The 15,286-nt window shown below is 55.6% G+C and overlaps 1 protein-coding gene across 10 annotated transcripts in view; it reads left to right on the forward strand.

Moving 5' to 3' along the window:
* The window catches only part of CHD5 (chromodomain helicase DNA binding protein 5), a 31,959-nt gene extending 18,113 nt beyond the window's left edge, over positions 1-13,846 (forward strand). For 7 of the 10 annotated variants that reach the window (XM_075027097.1, XM_075027100.1, XM_075027094.1 and 4 more), the window contains 26 exons: positions 478-599; positions 1,173-1,346; positions 2,114-2,255; positions 2,470-2,601; positions 3,103-3,220; positions 3,660-3,784; positions 4,605-4,836; positions 4,927-5,052; positions 5,178-5,350; positions 6,081-6,255; positions 6,743-6,835; positions 7,305-7,393; positions 7,592-7,725; positions 8,130-8,274; positions 8,702-8,861; positions 9,009-9,088; positions 9,211-9,340; positions 9,940-10,029; positions 10,428-10,568; positions 10,808-10,916; positions 11,105-11,237; positions 11,760-11,955; positions 12,296-12,459; positions 12,553-12,667; positions 12,789-12,839; positions 13,035-13,846. In XM_075027097.1, the coding sequence (XP_074883198.1) occupies positions 478-599; positions 1,173-1,346; positions 2,114-2,255; positions 2,470-2,601; positions 3,103-3,220; positions 3,660-3,784; positions 4,605-4,836; positions 4,927-5,052; positions 5,178-5,350; positions 6,081-6,255; positions 6,743-6,835; positions 7,305-7,393; positions 7,592-7,725; positions 8,130-8,274; positions 8,702-8,861; positions 9,009-9,088; positions 9,211-9,340; positions 9,940-10,029; positions 10,428-10,568; positions 10,808-10,916; positions 11,105-11,237; positions 11,760-11,955; positions 12,296-12,459; positions 12,553-12,667; positions 12,789-12,796 (3,306 nt within the window). In that variant the 3' untranslated portion in view covers positions 12,797-12,839; positions 13,035-13,846. Of the gene's footprint in view, positions 1-477; positions 600-1,172; positions 1,347-2,113; positions 2,256-2,469; positions 2,602-3,102; positions 3,221-3,659; positions 3,785-4,604; positions 4,837-4,926; positions 5,053-5,177; positions 5,351-6,080; positions 6,256-6,742; positions 6,836-7,304; positions 7,394-7,591; positions 7,726-8,129; positions 8,275-8,701; positions 8,862-9,008; positions 9,089-9,210; positions 9,341-9,939; positions 10,030-10,427; positions 10,569-10,807; positions 10,917-11,104; positions 11,260-11,759; positions 11,956-12,295; positions 12,460-12,552; positions 12,668-12,788; positions 12,840-13,034 lie in introns of those variants that run through there. The other 3 variants (XM_075027099.1, XM_075027095.1, XR_012650294.1) reach the window with 3 other exon arrangements.
* The last annotated feature ends 1,440 nt before the right edge of the window (positions 13,847-15,286 follow it).

Below are 15,286 nucleotides of genomic sequence, written 5' to 3' on the forward strand. Positions count from 1 at the left end.
CTTTTCTCCGTGGGAGCTGAACGGTGTCCTCATCTCACACAGACTCTGCCTGGGACCCGCGTTTCAGTGGATTTGCTCTCTTTAACACCCTCTGGCATTAAAAATCCTTCAGCAGTGGAATAGGCAGCAGCCTAGCTGCCTGCCTGACAGTCCTTGGATGGGCTGTCATGGAAAGGAATCAATCCCTCTCCTTACTCTCCCCTTTACCTGAGGCTAAACGTGGTCTCTGGCCCCTGGGACTTTCACGCAATCCCCAGCGCAGGGAGAGGCAGGTGGTGTGACCCAAGGACATGCAGGATTGCTGCCTGTGCTTGATGGGGATGGTTCGGAGCAGGACAGGCAAGCTGTGGTCTGCTCTGCGAGCCTGGCGGGAGGGAGAGGTTACTGCTGAGTCTCCCTGTGTGCAGCCTGCAGAGTCCCCGGATGACTAACTGGCTCCTCTGAGCTTTTTTCACCTAACCTCGTTTCTTTTCCCAGTTCTTTAGAGTATTAAATAGCTACAAGATCGATTACAAGCTGCTGCTCACCGGCACTCCACTCCAGAACAACTTGGAAGAGCTCTTCCACCTGCTCAATTTCCTGACTCCTGAGAGGTTTAAGTAAGTTGCGCTAGTTCCCCGTCTCCGAAAAGGGAGAGCAGCCGGGACCTGGCTTGCAGGGTGGCCCAGCAGAGGTTTCCCGGGGCTCCTGTCTGTGTGGGGGTGTCTGGATCCAGTTACTGCTGTGCCAGTGTCACTGATCTGTGCCGGCAGGCGGGTGGCAAAGTGCATCGTCCCCGTGGCTTGTTGTAGCAGCTGCATGCACGTTTAATGTAACCCCAAATTTATTCCCGTGGACTAGAACTTCTTGGGTCCTGTGTGTAGCTATTGCCTTGCTATCGGACAGGAGATTTGTGAGTGGGGAACTGAAACCTGCCTTCTCTTCCCTCTCTGAGGAGAGAGGTACTTTGGGGAACTTGTTCAGACCTTGTATTAGGGCATTTAGTGTGGATTTCCCCTCAGCCATCAGTGCAGCTCCTTGGCCTGGCTTTTGCTCTGCTCAGATACAGGCATGGGAGCATTACCTCATCGCGTACCCTCTGCCCTTGTTTTCAAGTCACAAAGAAACAGATATCTTCGCTCTCACACATCCCATTGTCACTCAGCACTCTCTGGTTCTGGCTGCTTTCACAGTAACCTGGAGGGATTCCTGGAGGAGTTTGCAGACATCTCCAAGGAGGACCAGATCAAAAAGCTCCATGATCTGCTGGGTCCCCACATGCTGCGGCGGCTCAAGGCAGATGTGTTCAAGAACATGCCGGCCAAGACAGAGCTGATCGTGAGAGTGGAGCTGAGCCAGATGCAGAAGTGAGTAATTCCAGAGCAGCTTCCCCGGGGTGGCTGGCTGGCTTCCCTCACCCTGCCTCATCTGTGGCATGGCGGGGCGTCAGTGAGGTTTGACAGGTCAGAGACACCCTGCTGTCCTCAGGACGGCTGCAGGAAGAGCTGGAGCGCTTTCTGTCTCACTGGGGAGCACGTTCACTCTGGTTAAATCGGGCTCCGTGCAGTCCTGGCTGCTCAGCAGGAAGCATTTGATGCTGTCAGGCTCTCGGTGTGGCTCTGCTACTTCTGGGGGGCACAGAGAAAACCATGAGGTTGAATCCTCATCTCCCTCTCCTGTTCTCGGCACCGGGGCACCAGCCTGTGCTGCCAGCTCGCCTGGTGTCAGTCTGCAGCATTGCTGCTGCCCTAGGGCACGCTTGCTGGACTCTGTTTGTTTTGGGCTGGCTTGCTCAGCTTCAGTGGTATCTTCTGCCGAGATGGGGGACTTTTTGGGAAGGTCATGTCAATTCCTCCCAGCATGGTGGGCCAAGGCTTGGTTTACACACAGCAGCAGGGAGTGTTCCTAGCCACTGTGCCTCTGAGTCTGTCCCACTTACAAGTGGTGCGATGTCCACAGAGCAATCAAATAAACCCGACTCTGGGCTGAGGGTGCTGAACCGTCGCTTTTAAAAATGTCCAGATGTCCCTTTTGAAGTGATGTGAGTGGGGTTTAGTTTGGTGCTGTCCTGCTCACGCCAGTCCCATATCTGGCCAAATTAACAAGGGTGCCTGTCCTGTCCTCGTTCCCGCAGGAAGTACTACAAGTTCATACTGACGAGGAATTTCGAAGCCCTGAATTCGAAAGGTGGTGGGAACCAGGTCTCGCTGCTCAACATCATGATGGACCTGAAGAAGTGCTGTAATCACCCGTACCTCTTCCCTGTGGCAGCAGTGGTATGTCAACTGTATTTGCACCGTGGAGGCATTTCTCAGAATATTGTGTGTAAGCCGTCGGTGAGGGCTGTTTCTGTGATCTTGCTTTGGTTAACGGTGTGGGTTTTCATGCGAGTGGTTTCATACAAGGATTTTGCCTTGGAAATGCATGTGAATTTCTGCATGAAGTTAACGAGTGTTGTACTTGAGGAGGCTAACCAGGATGCCTTGACAGGAGGCCCCGGTTCTGCCCAATGGATCCTACGATGGGAATTCTTTGGTCAAATCTTCTGGGAAACTGATGCTGCTCCAAAAGATGCTGAAGAAGTTACGGGATGGGGGTCACAGAGTTCTCATCTTCTCCCAGGTGAGCGTAGGGAAGGATTAATAATAAATACATCTTTAAAGGATTTTTTTTGTTCTGTATGAAAATTTTGTGCTAGGAACAGATAGCAATAGGTGGAAGAGCTGGTGACAGCTTCTCCCCCAGATAGTGTGGCAGCCATGGCCGTCACGACGGATGGGCTGCGTCCCAGCTCTCTCCTGAAGGAGTGCCTGTTGTGTTTAAAACCTCTTTTATCTATGGATAAAGAGGAGATAACAGCAATAGTGGTCCCCTTCGGGGAGGGCCGTTCAGACACGATTCCCTTGTGCTGGCAAAGCTGCCTGTAGAAGACGAGATGCGAGTGTCACTCCACTGGCAGTTGCCTGTTGGCCGTACTCTACCATTGGTGATTCCACCACCACCTTGGCCTCTGGGCTGCGGGCAGGGGCCCAGCCGGGCAGGGCAGGCCCCCGGGGAACGCGGGGGGAGGCAGGGAGCTGGACCACGCAGAGCCCTTCATGCCAGGGTCACCTTGTCCTGCAGATGACGAAGATGCTGGACTTGCTGGAGGACTTCCTGGAGTACGAAGGCTACAAGTACGAGCGGATAGATGGGGGCATCACCGGCGGCCTGCGCCAGGAGGCCATAGACAGGTTTAACGGTACTCGTGTTTCTGCCTCACTGAGGAGAGGGCGCGGGGTGGATGCACAGCACGCAGCCAGCAGCAGGGTGGGCTGGCTGTGCCCGAGAGCCCCGCTCGCCCGCAGGAGAGGTGGCAGGGGGTTGCCTGTGTGTCGGTCGTACCGCGCTCAGCAGGTCCGGCTTCCCGAGGCACGGCGGGGGCTCCTCATACCGTGGCATTAAGCCCTTGAGTTGGGTCCCACAATGAACCCTGGAGCGTGCCAGCAGCAGGCTGCCTAGTTTGAGGGTTAAACCACAACACCAAGGAATGATGTGTTCTCACTCCTTCCCTTCCCTGCCCGTTGCTTGTTGGCTTAGACCGACAGTTCCCGCTGTTTTATCCCTAAAGCACGGTACTGCACCTTTCCACGTCTCCTTTCTGTCTCACTGTTTGCCACCTGTGGGTTTGTCTTTCTCAGCTCCTGGTGCTCAGCAGTTCTGCTTTCTCCTCTCTACCCGCGCTGGCGGTCTGGGCATAAACCTTGCTACGGCCGACACAGTCATTATTTATGATTCTGACTGGAATCCCCACAATGACATCCAGGTTTCTGACTTTTCCTTTTCCTTCCCGTATAGTAAGTACCTCTCTGGCTCTGCCCTCTGTTTGCATACCCTGCACAGGGAAGCTGGTCTCTTCTCTCAAGAGCTGGTTCTGCTCAGGAGCCCCCTTCCTGCATCTGCCAGCCTCGCTCTGGCCTGTCCGCAGCATGGGAGAGACCGGGCATGTAAAACCGGCTCTCTTCCGCAGGCTTCTTACTCTCTCCTGCTGCTTGTTCGCAACTGGGTGCCCCCTCCTCTTTTGGGGAGCTTCCACTTGTGTTTCCAAAAGCCTGGGGTGGACCCTAGCTAAGGACTGACCACCAACAGAGCAGGCGAGCAGCCAATGCCTTGGAAAGTAATGGAAAAGTGAAGAGAAATGTGTAACCCTCCCATGCTCCCCGGCTGGGAGAACGTCCTCTCCAAAGCTACGTCTGCTGTTGCTGTCCATTTGGGCCAGCATTTCCTTTGCCTGGGCCCTAGGCAGGAGGACGTGCTGGTGCAGGGTGGTGAAGGAGCAGTGTGGGCCCGGTGAATGTGCAGCTGGAGGGTTCCTAGCGGGAGCGTGTCCTTGCTGCCTGCCTTCAGGCCCTTCAGTTAGGGGCCTGGATGGGGAAGCTGGCTCACCTGCAGTCAGTGGAGGGGGCCAGCATATTCAGGTTGGCTCTGAGGAGCCCCTCTCACTCCACTGCCCCGTAGCTGCCTTGAATGCTGAATTCAGCCTTGCCCTGCCAGTGCCGTTGCACAGCCTGGAGGGGTGAGAAACTGGGACCCCTTGGCCGGCACAGCATGCTGCTGCCCTTGACAGCTTCATTCTCTGCCCGCAGGCTTTCAGCAGAGCTCACCGCATCGGCCAGAACAAGAAGGTGATGATCTACCGCTTTGTGACTAGAGCCTCTGTTGAAGAGCGCATCACCCAGGTGGCCAAAAGGAAGATGATGCTCACCCACCTCGTGGTCCGCCCGGGGCTCGGCTCCAAGTCAGGCTCCATGACCAAGCAAGAGCTGGATGACATCCTCAAGTTTGGGACAGAAGAGCTCTTCAAGGATGATGTGGAAGGTGAGGTCAGGAAGGTGCTGGGGATGCTCTGCTTGAGGTGGGGTCCTGTCTGAGTTGCTGGGTCTTGTTCTCCTCTTCTTACGTCCGCAGGCATGGTGTCTCAGGGACAGCGGATCACCATGCCGGATGCTGTCACCCCTTTCTCTGACACGCTGTCAACCAAAGGGGGTGCAGTGACTCCTGGCATGAAAAAAAAGCACGGTGGCACCCCACCAGGTGTGTAGCCCCCCTTGGTGGGGTGACCTCTCCCCATCCCTGGCCCAGCATCCGACCTGAGCTCGCCTGGCTCTGGGAGCGGGCGTGGTGATTTGCGTTTCCATTCCACGCACTTTGCTCTCCAGGTGACAATAAGGATGTGGATGACAGCAGCGTGATCCACTATGATGACGCTGCCATCTCTAAGCTTCTGGACCGAAACCAGGATGCAACTGATGACACGGAGCTCCAGAACATGAACGAGTATCTCAGCTCCTTTAAAGTGGCCCAGTATGTTGTGAGAGAAGAGGATGGTGTGGTAATGTGATTAGTATCATGTCTTACAATCGCACCTCTTTGTACGTCCCTTTGTGTTTCTTCTGCTCCCTTTCCTGTTCTTGTAAGCGTTTCGGCATGGGCAGGACTCCTCCCTGCTTGCTCTCTGACAGCTGTAGATGGTTCCAGACCCAGGGGTCCCAGGGCTGTCGGGCCCAGCCGCAGGCAGAGGAAGCAGAGTTGTCGTTGTCCTGTGCAGCCCACGGCGCAAGGCAGGCTCTGTCCTGGTTGGCGTGGGACCTCATTTCGAACAAAGCACCCATCCATAGGCACCCCATTCTGTCCTTCTGGAGGCTCTTCCCCTGCAGACTGGCAGCACGTACTGTGCTGCTTACGTACCGTGCTGCTGGCATTGGTTTTCCCAGTAGCTGACTGACTTAGTTCCTTTATCTGTTGACAAAGGCGACAGTAGGCTGCTGTTCTGGGAGGTCTCTGCAGATCTGTAGTTTCTCCTTTGGTGTGAGTGTGGGCACTGCCAGGTGGGATGGATGGCAGTGTTCAGAGGAGCTCTTTCTGGGTGGGAGGTTGGCCCAGCCCTTTGGCAGCCTTGCACCGAGGTTGGTATGCCTGGGCAACAACCCAGGAGGCAAATTCCAGCCAGTGGCTCGGTGCCCTCCCTCTTTCCCTGGAGTGCCATTAGAGGACCAGCAGCGGGGCGATGCAGGCAGGTCTGTGGCTGCCTGATCTCAAGCCTCTTGTCTCTTGCTTTGCAGGAGGAGGTGGAACGTGAGATCATCAAGCAAGAGGAGAACGTGGACCCTGACTACTGGGAGAAGCTGCTGCGGCACCACTATGAGCAGCAGCAGGAAGATCTGGCCAGGAACTTGGGGAAAGGGAAGAGAATCCGCAAGCAGGTCAACTACAATGACGCCTCGCAGGAGGACCAAGGTATGGCTGTGGCCGCTCGGCTCCTGGCTGGGCTCGGGGTGGGCAGCAGGCCCTGCGGGCTGGCTCTGAAAAGCTACACAAAGAGGTTCCCTCACAGACCCACTGGCTGAGTTGTTGCTTGGCATTTCTCTGCCGTTTGGTAGACTCTGTACCTCCCTGATTCCTAAATTTTCAGGGATAGAAATTCTTCAAAGATTTTTTTCTTTTTCTTTTTTGGTCCGTAAACTCTGGTTCTGCCAGAAGAATTCTGGAAGAACGTGTCTGTGGGCAAAATACTTCAAACTGGGTTTTTTTCTGTAGAGGAGAATACTAATTTTGGAAAACCTGAGAAGGCGATTTCCTGCTTGTTGTGCCCTCCTCTCTTGCTGCCTGGCAGTGGATGCCAGTTGCACCCATGGGTGGGCTCTCAGCTGTCCTGCGTGTCCCTGCCAGGCAGGGTCCCGCTGCTCAGGCACTCTTCTAACCTGGCCTCCCTTGTGGTCTGCAGAGTGGCAGGATGAGCTCTCTGACAACCAGTCGGAGTACTCCATTGGCTCTGAGGATGAGGATGAAGACTTTGAAGAGAGGCCAGAAGGTCAGAGTGAGTTAATGCGTTTGCTACTCCAGGGGATTTTGCTCTGCGGGAAGCCCCCGGCACTCAGGTGCAGCAGAAACATCTGGGCTGGAGGGAGCGGTGTGCTTCTGGGCCTCCATGCAGGGGGAGGTATCCCCACTTGCCTGCCAGGCAAGTTGATTCCCAGGGCAGGGAAGGCAACTGCCTGTTTCCTTCACCGGTCGCTGCAGGACCTTGGTCTGGTCCTGGCAGTGGAAGGATGGGGGACTGCAGGAGGAATGGGCACGGTGTACTCCCTTGCTGGTAAGGGCAGAAGAGCACCCCGGCTCGGGGAGGCCGGCAGGATGGGTGGAAGGGGCTCCGCAGCCTGGGCTGCCGCTCTGCCCGGCTTCTGCTCCTGTCGGGAGGCGGTGCAGGAAGCTTGGGGCACCTGAGTGCTTTGGCTGTCCTTCCTCGCTGCCTGGGCCCATCCATCACTGAGGCTGCTTGACTCTAGGTGGCAGAAGACAATCCCGGAGGCAGCTGAAGAGTGACCGGGATAAGCCTCTCCCTCCTTTGCTGGCAAGAGTTGGGGGAAATATCGAGGTGAGTGTTGGCCTCAGCCAGAGCACGACTGATGTGGCTGTGCTGGGGCTGCCCTGGGCTTGCAGGCTGGACTACTCTGTGCTGAGTTGCCTGCACGTCGGTCCTGGTCCAGCACTGCTGTAACAGCCCTGGGGCTCCGAGATGCCACGTGCTTCCGAAGCTGCATTGTGGTCACGGCAATGCCTCTGCTCCCTGCAGGTTCTCGGCTTCAACGCCCGCCAGCGCAAGGCTTTCCTGAATGCCATCATGCGCTGGGGCATGCCGCCCCAGGATGCCTTCAACTCTCACTGGCTGGTCCGGGATCTGCGAGGGAAGAGCGAGAAGGAGTTCAGGTACGGGGGCTCCTGGGCAGGCAGGGTGAGGTCTGTCCTGGGCTCTGCTTGATCGTGGCGAGTGCTTAGCTCACGCATTCGGGACAAACCCCAATCGTCCTGTTGTCTTGCCGTGTCATCGTCTCTGCCGTGCTCCTCAGGGCAAGGCGGAGGCTGTGCTGTGATGAAGCCCACTGGGCAGCAGTAGCCCAAGTGCCTGCTTACCCCCAGCATGGTTTATTTTTGGGGAGGCAATGCCTGTTTCATTTGAGAGGGCTGCTATCATTCTGTGTGTGATAGGCTAAATCTTAGCCTGGGTGCGAAACTCTGCCCTCACCTGTGGGTGAAAGCAGACGGTGTGGGTGCTTGCCTCAGCAGGGAGTCCGTGGGCCGAGCTGGACTGAGGTCTGGCTTTCCTTCCGCAGGGCGTATGTCTCTCTCTTCATGAGACATTTGTGCGAACCTGGGGCAGACGGTGCTGAAACCTTTGCGGATGGCGTTCCCCGGGAAGGGCTGTCGCGCCAGCACGTACTGACTCGGATAGGAGTCATGTCACTAGTAAGGAAGAAGGTGGGTGAGCAAAATGTTCAACGTGCTGTTTCAGGTGTGTTCTGGAGGCTTGTGGGTTTCATTGGCTGCTGAATGCCTCTCACCAGGGATCCCCTACTAAATCTCTCAGGCTCAGGGCGCATCCGTTTTTGTCATAAACGTATAGGGGATGGTAATGCAAACGGCCTTTCAAACCCTGCCGCTTCTTTCCCTGGGAGGGACGTAGGGATGAGCAGGTATTCAATAGCCTGGCTGGCAAAAAAGAGAAATCACGCTGGAGGCTTGCTGGATCTCTGAGCCGTAGTGTCAGACGTCCCTGGCAGGGTGGGTGTAGCGATCCTGCCACTTTGTGCCTCTGCGGGTGGAGCAGCCTGCACTTGCTGGCTCTGCGGCACCGGGCTGGAAGCGTCTCTGCTGTGTTTGACTCAATGGTGTGCGTCTGCCCCAGGTCCAGGAGTTTGAGCATGTCAATGGGAAGTACAGCACTCCAGATCTGATCCTCGAGGGCCCAGAGAGCAAGAAGTCCAGCGAGATTGTGTCCTCGGGTCCCAACACCCCCATCCCGGCCAGCCCAGCACATATGCACACGGGATCTGTGGCCCTTGCAGGTAGGTGTGCCTACAGGCTTCCAGGGGATCATGGCTTTGGTCTGCCTTGGAAAGGGAGGTGGGCCAAGAGGCCAGAAGGGCTTGCAGGTGTCTGCCTACCCCTCTGGGGCCCCATTCAATGGCTTCCTTGCTTCACTGTTGCTACAGACAAAATAGAAACCCAACTCGGGTTCCAGGAGGAAAAGGAGCAAGTGGAGCAGAAGTCCAGGAAAGTGTCCGACAGCCAGGTAGGGTGGCTTCTTCCAGCAGTTCTGCCAGGAGGCCTTCTCGTGGTCTGCCCAGAAACTTGGAGCGCTCCCTGAGGAACAGGCAAGGCTGGGCTGATCTGGTGCGGGCACTTTACGTTCAGGTGCCTGTGAGCGCCGAGAAGGCAGAAAGCGAAGAGCACACAGAAAGCTGCGATAGCAAGGAGAAGCCGAGGGTGGAGAAGCAAGAGGAGAGTGAAAAGACTGAGCCTTCTCCTGAGCCCCTGGTGAAAGGTGAGGAGTCTCTTTGGCTTGGACAAACACGATGCCCATGCGCGGGCTCCACTCTCAGTTGTGGCTGGGACTTCTGTGGGGCCATGGTACCCAGCAGTGGCATTGATTTGTGCTGGAGAAGTTCTACAGCTCAAGTCACGTGGAGCCCAGGGCGTGCACCCTAGAAGTCTGGGACGTGCTAGCACTCCTGACAGGTGGGCTTCCCCTCTGGTGGGAGGCTCTGGCGCTCGCACCTTGCTTGGGTCTTTTGCTTCTCTGCATCGCAGTGGGAAACCTGAATATTGCAAGGTCCTGTAGCGATTCCTGAAAAAACAACAGTTCCAGGTTGTAAATTATGAAAAGTGCTCATTCTGGGGAGCATTTTCTGTTCCTAATAATATGTTTCTTCAGCTGTCTCAAGGAAGAGGGAAAACTAAATACATTTTCCTGATAAAAGGCATCATAATATTCTGTTAGAAGTTTTTTTCAAATGCCTTGAATGTACAAACAGTGTAATCGCTTTACCCTGAAAGGGAAAGTCTATCCAGACAGTAAGTTGTTGTTCCCTGAAGAGCGTTTTGCAGTCCAGGCTTTTCTCATGGTCCCCTTCCCTTCTGCAGATGAGGGCATTCAAGAGAAGGAGAAGCCTTTGGAGAAGCCGGAGTTGAACAGCAGCCCAGGGAAAGGGGAGGACAAAGAAGTCAAACCAGGTGAGGTGTGAGGAGGCTTTGGGGTGGGAAGCGGTGTGAAGGGCCTCCAAAGCAAGGCAGGTGCCTGACACGGAGGCGAGGGAGCGTGTCTGTGGGGTGACGTCGAGGACAACCATCGGCACCCGCAGCAGCTGGTGCTGCCGTCTGGTGATGCTTGGGAGCCACCAGCGGACACAAGACGCCTTTATGGTGGGCGCTGCCTGTACTTGCTGTGCAAATAGTAGGACCTGCCGAAAGAGGCAGGTGGTCAGCTGCTGCGGAGCAGAGAGCAGGCTGGTGGCTTTTCCAGTGGTGAATTTAGCAGGGAGTTCCTCTGGCAGCTGATGGGGCAAGAAAGACCCCAGTTGGTCTTTTGGCAGAGTATGATTAGACAGGCGTGATTTCTTGTGTTTGCCAAGCAGAGGACGCCAAGGCGGAGGAGAAGGAGCAAAGCGAGGCTCAGCAAAACGGTGACAGAGAGGAAGAGGAGGATGGAAAGAAGGATGACAGAAACATGAACTTCCGATTCATGTTCAACATCGCTGACGGCGGCTTTACAGGTAAGAGCAAGAGATGAGGCATCAGCCGCTTCTGCAGAGCTTCTACACGGAAGCTCTGAGCCTGTGCAAGAAATGCGAACCGCGTGGAAAGGCTGGGCAGGATGGTGCTTCGCCTGGCAGCAAGCTGTCTCGATTTTGCACTGTGGCCCGGGAGGTTTCATCACTCGCCCTGCCTGATGCACTGCACGATGTCCCCAGCCCTGCTGGCTGACCCGGCTGTCTCGCTTCTGCTTCCGCAGAGCTGCACACACTGTGGCAGAACGAGGAGAGGGCTGCCATCTCCTCTGGCAAGATCTACGACATCTGGCACCGCCGACATGACTACTGGCTGTTGGCAGGAATTGTCACGTACCCTTTGACTTGGCGGGAGCGTGCCTCCCGTTTTTGGCTGGCAAGGGAGGCCTCGGCGGGGCGTGGGAGCTGGGGTGATGGTGCGGTGACGAGCAGGGAGGGGGTTTGGCAACGCGGTGTCGCCGCGGGGCAGCGGGCGTGCTGTCGGCTGGCTGGTTCTTCCCTTGACGCTCCCTCCGCACCAGTCATGGCTATGCCCGCTGGCAGGACATCCAGAACGACCCACGCTACGTGATCCTGAATGAGCCGTTCAAGTCGGAGATACATAAGGGGAACTACCTCGAGATGAAGAACAAGTTCCTTGCCCGGCGGTTCAAGGCGAGTTGCAGGTCCAGGGCTGGTGAGTCCTTACCGGGTGGGGGGGACCAGAGCGGCTCCCCAAAGCCGGCGGGGAGCCCGCCAGCGCCTTCTGGGAGTGGAGCAGGGAGCAGTCGTGGGCTTTGTGAGGGGCTTGTGCTTGCCGGAGGAGAGCAGGCAGCCGGGGCTTGGTCCCGGGGAGCTCGCGAGCTCTGCAGCATGGTGCACGGGATGGGGCTGGCTGCCCTGGGCTCCTCTCTGTGAGCAGGCCAGGTTGGGTGCTCTGCCTGCTCCCAACACGTGCGATGCTGTGGAAATGCTGCCCAAATCCCCTTCTGGCTGCTCTGTGTCTGAATGGGATAAGAAAACATAAGGGCTAAGCCTGTTTTCCCAGGAGTTTCTGGGAGCGAGGCTGGTGGGGAGCAGGGCAGGACAGAGGCTCTGCTGGCGTGAACCGCCTGGGCAGCTGGAGCCTGTGGCATGGTACCCGTTTACACCGGAGCAGGGGCTGGTCCTGAATCCTTCCCCTCCTTTACCTCCCAGTTGCTGGAGCAGGCCCTGGTGATCGAGGAGCAGCTGCGGAGGGCTGCGTACCTCAACATGACCCAAGACCCCAGTCACCCGGCCATGGCATTGAACGCCCGTCTGGCTGAAGTGGAGTGCCTTGCCGAGAGCCACCAGCATCTCTCCAAAGAGTCCCTGGCTGGGAACAAGCCCGCGAATGCCGTCCTGCACAAGGGTGCGTGCTGGTGGAGGGGGGGGGGACAGGAACCTGCCCCAGGGGGGTGGGAAGGGTTTGCCACCCTGACTGTGGGGAAATCCAGCCGTGATGTCATCCCCGTCTCGCATTCCCTCAGCCAGGAGCTGCCTGCTCCTCCCCAGCTCGCTTTGCCGGCGAGGGCAGTGGCAGACTGCCGCTGCAGCCTGCGGCGATGGGGGTCCGCAGTGCTCTTTGCCATCAGCTCCCTGCTGCTGGAGCTCACCAGTCCCCATGGCTGGGATGCCGGGGAGGCTCCCACCTCTGCCAGGGGTCCGGCGGGCAGCCCCTCAGTCTGAGTGCCACCTCACTCTGCTCGCAGTGCTGAACCAGCTCGAGGAGCTGCTGAGTGACATGAAGGCCGACGTGACGCGCCTGCCGTCCATGCTGTCCCGCATCCCGCCTGTGGCCGCCCGGCTGCAGATGTCTGAGCGGAGCATCCTCAGCCGCCTGGCCACCCGTGGGGGGGACCCTGCCGTCCAGCAGGTCAGCGGGGATGGGGATGGAGCCCCTGGCTGGGGGGTTGGCGGTGGGACCGAGGTGCAGCTCAGTGGCTCTTCTCCCTCCTTACCTCCCCAGGGCTCCTTCGGCTCCTCCCAGATCTACAACAACAACTTTGGGCCAAATTTCCGAGGTCCTGGGCCGGGCGGGATTGTCAATTACAGCCAGATGCCTCTGGGACCGTACGTGACCGGTAGGTCGGGGTTTTGAGCGGACGCTCCGGGGCAGAGAAATTCAGGGGGCGGATTTGAGCGGGCCAGGAGCATGGCCAAAGGACAGTGGGCAAGCCAGGCGTTGCCTCTCTCTCACTGCAGATATTTAGCTGTTCCCGCCATGTTCCTCCGCAGCTCCCGATTCCAGCTGAGGTAAGGCTGCGCTCGCTGCTCTTGGTATTTTGTTTGCCAGGGCAGACACGCGAGAGGGTGGGGGGGCCGTATGTGCCGGTGTCCGGCTGTGGCCTCTGGCTTGAGGAACCGCAGCGGGTACCGGCAGCGGAGGTGGGAGCAGGATCCTGCGGGGCTGGAGCCCAGCTGACGGGCAGCTCTCCCCTCTCCCTGCAGCAGCCTCCGGGGGCCGCTCCCTGGCCCCCCCAGCCGAAAGCCGCCCTGTCACTGGAGGAGGGGCAGGGGAAGCGCGACAGCGTCGCCTGCGTGGAAGATTAGCTGCTGCTGGTGCTGCCAGGCTCTCCCGCTCCCGCTTCAAGTGTGCTTCAACCGACGCAATTCCCCCCACCGTCGCCGGAGCAGCTAGGACGGGGGGGTTTCATTTCCGTGTACATTCTTTGCACTTTCTTATTGAAGACTTGAAGGGTTGGTCTGGGCGAGGTGGGCTGAGCTGAGAGGGGAGGGAGAGTCACGGTGTTTATGTCTGGTTTTATTGCTGCCTGTGGGGTGTGAGGGGAGGCCGGCGGGCGCCCACCTTCCCGGCTGGCTGTGCCGGGGCGCCCATCCGGGGCCGAGTTGGCTCCCGCTCCCGAGCTTCCCTGTACGGTCCATTTCTACGTCCTCGTGGTGTTTGAACGCGTGCATGCCTGCCGCCAGCCCCGCTGCCGCAGCCCGCCTGCCCAGCCCCGGCGGGAGCATCGGCGTGCGCCAGCGCTGCCGTGGGGGAGCCCGGTGCTGTCCCAGCAGCGGGGCTGTGGCAAGGTCTGGGGGGGTCCGGGCATGTGCCGGGCTCGGGGCACACGGGTGGAAGGAGGGGACGGCCGGAGCCGGGACGGGGACACCTGCGAGCGCGGCGACACCGACTGCGCCGCGGTGGTGGCCTCTTGCCGGAGGCTGACGGCAGCTGTAAGCAGTGCCCCCGCGTTCCCTTCGTACTCCGTGTGTCCCCGTTTCTGTTCTCTGTGTTTTAATAAATCCTTTCGGAAGGATGCAGCGGCAGCCTGGAGGTAGGGGTGAGCGGCTGGGGGGGCGAGGGTCCTGCTGCGGGGGGTGCAGGCGCCTGCGCTGGTGGTGATGGGGGGGAACCCAGCTACGGTCCCGGCTCTCCCATATGTCAATATGTGCCTATATATATGTAGATACATAGTGTAATTTTTGTATCGGTGCATATACACACATATGTATGTATATATCTCTACAGATATATAGAGATGTGTACATATCTATATGTGTACATAGAATTGTAATTTTTAGATACCTGTGCATGCATGTATATCTTGGTATAAGCATATATAGATAGTAATAGGTATAGATATATATGTATAGCTAAAGGTATAGGTATTTAGGTACAGCTGTATCTATGTGGGGGTATATATTTATATACACACACAGCTGCATATTTTTATAGACATGTGCATAGAATGTATTTGTAATTTTAATACGTGTGTGTTCATATATATGCTTATGTACATATACAGGTGAATATATAGGGGTGTGGGTATATATATAGGTATGGGTAGATAGGCATAGATATATATATATACGTAGGTATGGATGTATAGATCTATTTGCATAGGTGCATATACACATAGCTGTATCTGTGTTTATATCTACACATGTAAATACCTATTTGTAATTTATGTGTGTATATATACACACACATACATATGTATTTAATTCTGATATTTATATGTAAGTAGATATAAATAGATACAGATAAAGGTGTATAGATATAGCTACACATATAGTATACATGTATGTATACACAGGTACTTGTAACTTTATACATATGTGTGAGTAGGTATAGGTTTATATATGTATACAAAGATCTGTGTAGTTCTACAAAAGTAAGTAGGTATAGATATGGATAAATTGACATATCCAAAGGGATCTGGCAGGGGTAGAAGTGTATCTACAGCTGTAGTGGATAAATGCATACAGGTACATGTAGGTATTGGCAAAGGTATGTGTCTTTCTGCACAGAGAGAATACATACATGTCCATGTATATGTATAGGCATATGTTTTTATATATAGGTATAGATATGAGTATATATCTATTTGTAATTTTCATATATGTGTGCATATATATACATACTGATATATATGTAGCTATATCAATATATTTACATGGATATGTACACATCTATATATCTACATATATGGATATACACATATAGCTATATATGGCTGTAGATACATAAATACACATCTACAGTGTGTGTTTGTATACATATTATATACATAGTTTTCATAGGTGTAGTGCATATATCTACATACATATAGCTATATATATAAATAGGTATGGTATCTGCATAAAAACTGGTATAACTATAGGGATAGAGGTAGATCTACATTTATATATACAGCTGTAGATGTATGTGTGTATGCAGATATACACTTGTCACTTAGGTGTGTGCATATATAGGT

This window comes from Buteo buteo, chromosome 5 (genome assembly GCF_964188355.1).
Source record: "Buteo buteo chromosome 5, bButBut1.hap1.1, whole genome shotgun sequence".
In the NCBI taxonomy this organism is placed as follows: Eukaryota; Metazoa; Chordata; class Aves; order Accipitriformes; family Accipitridae; genus Buteo; species Buteo buteo.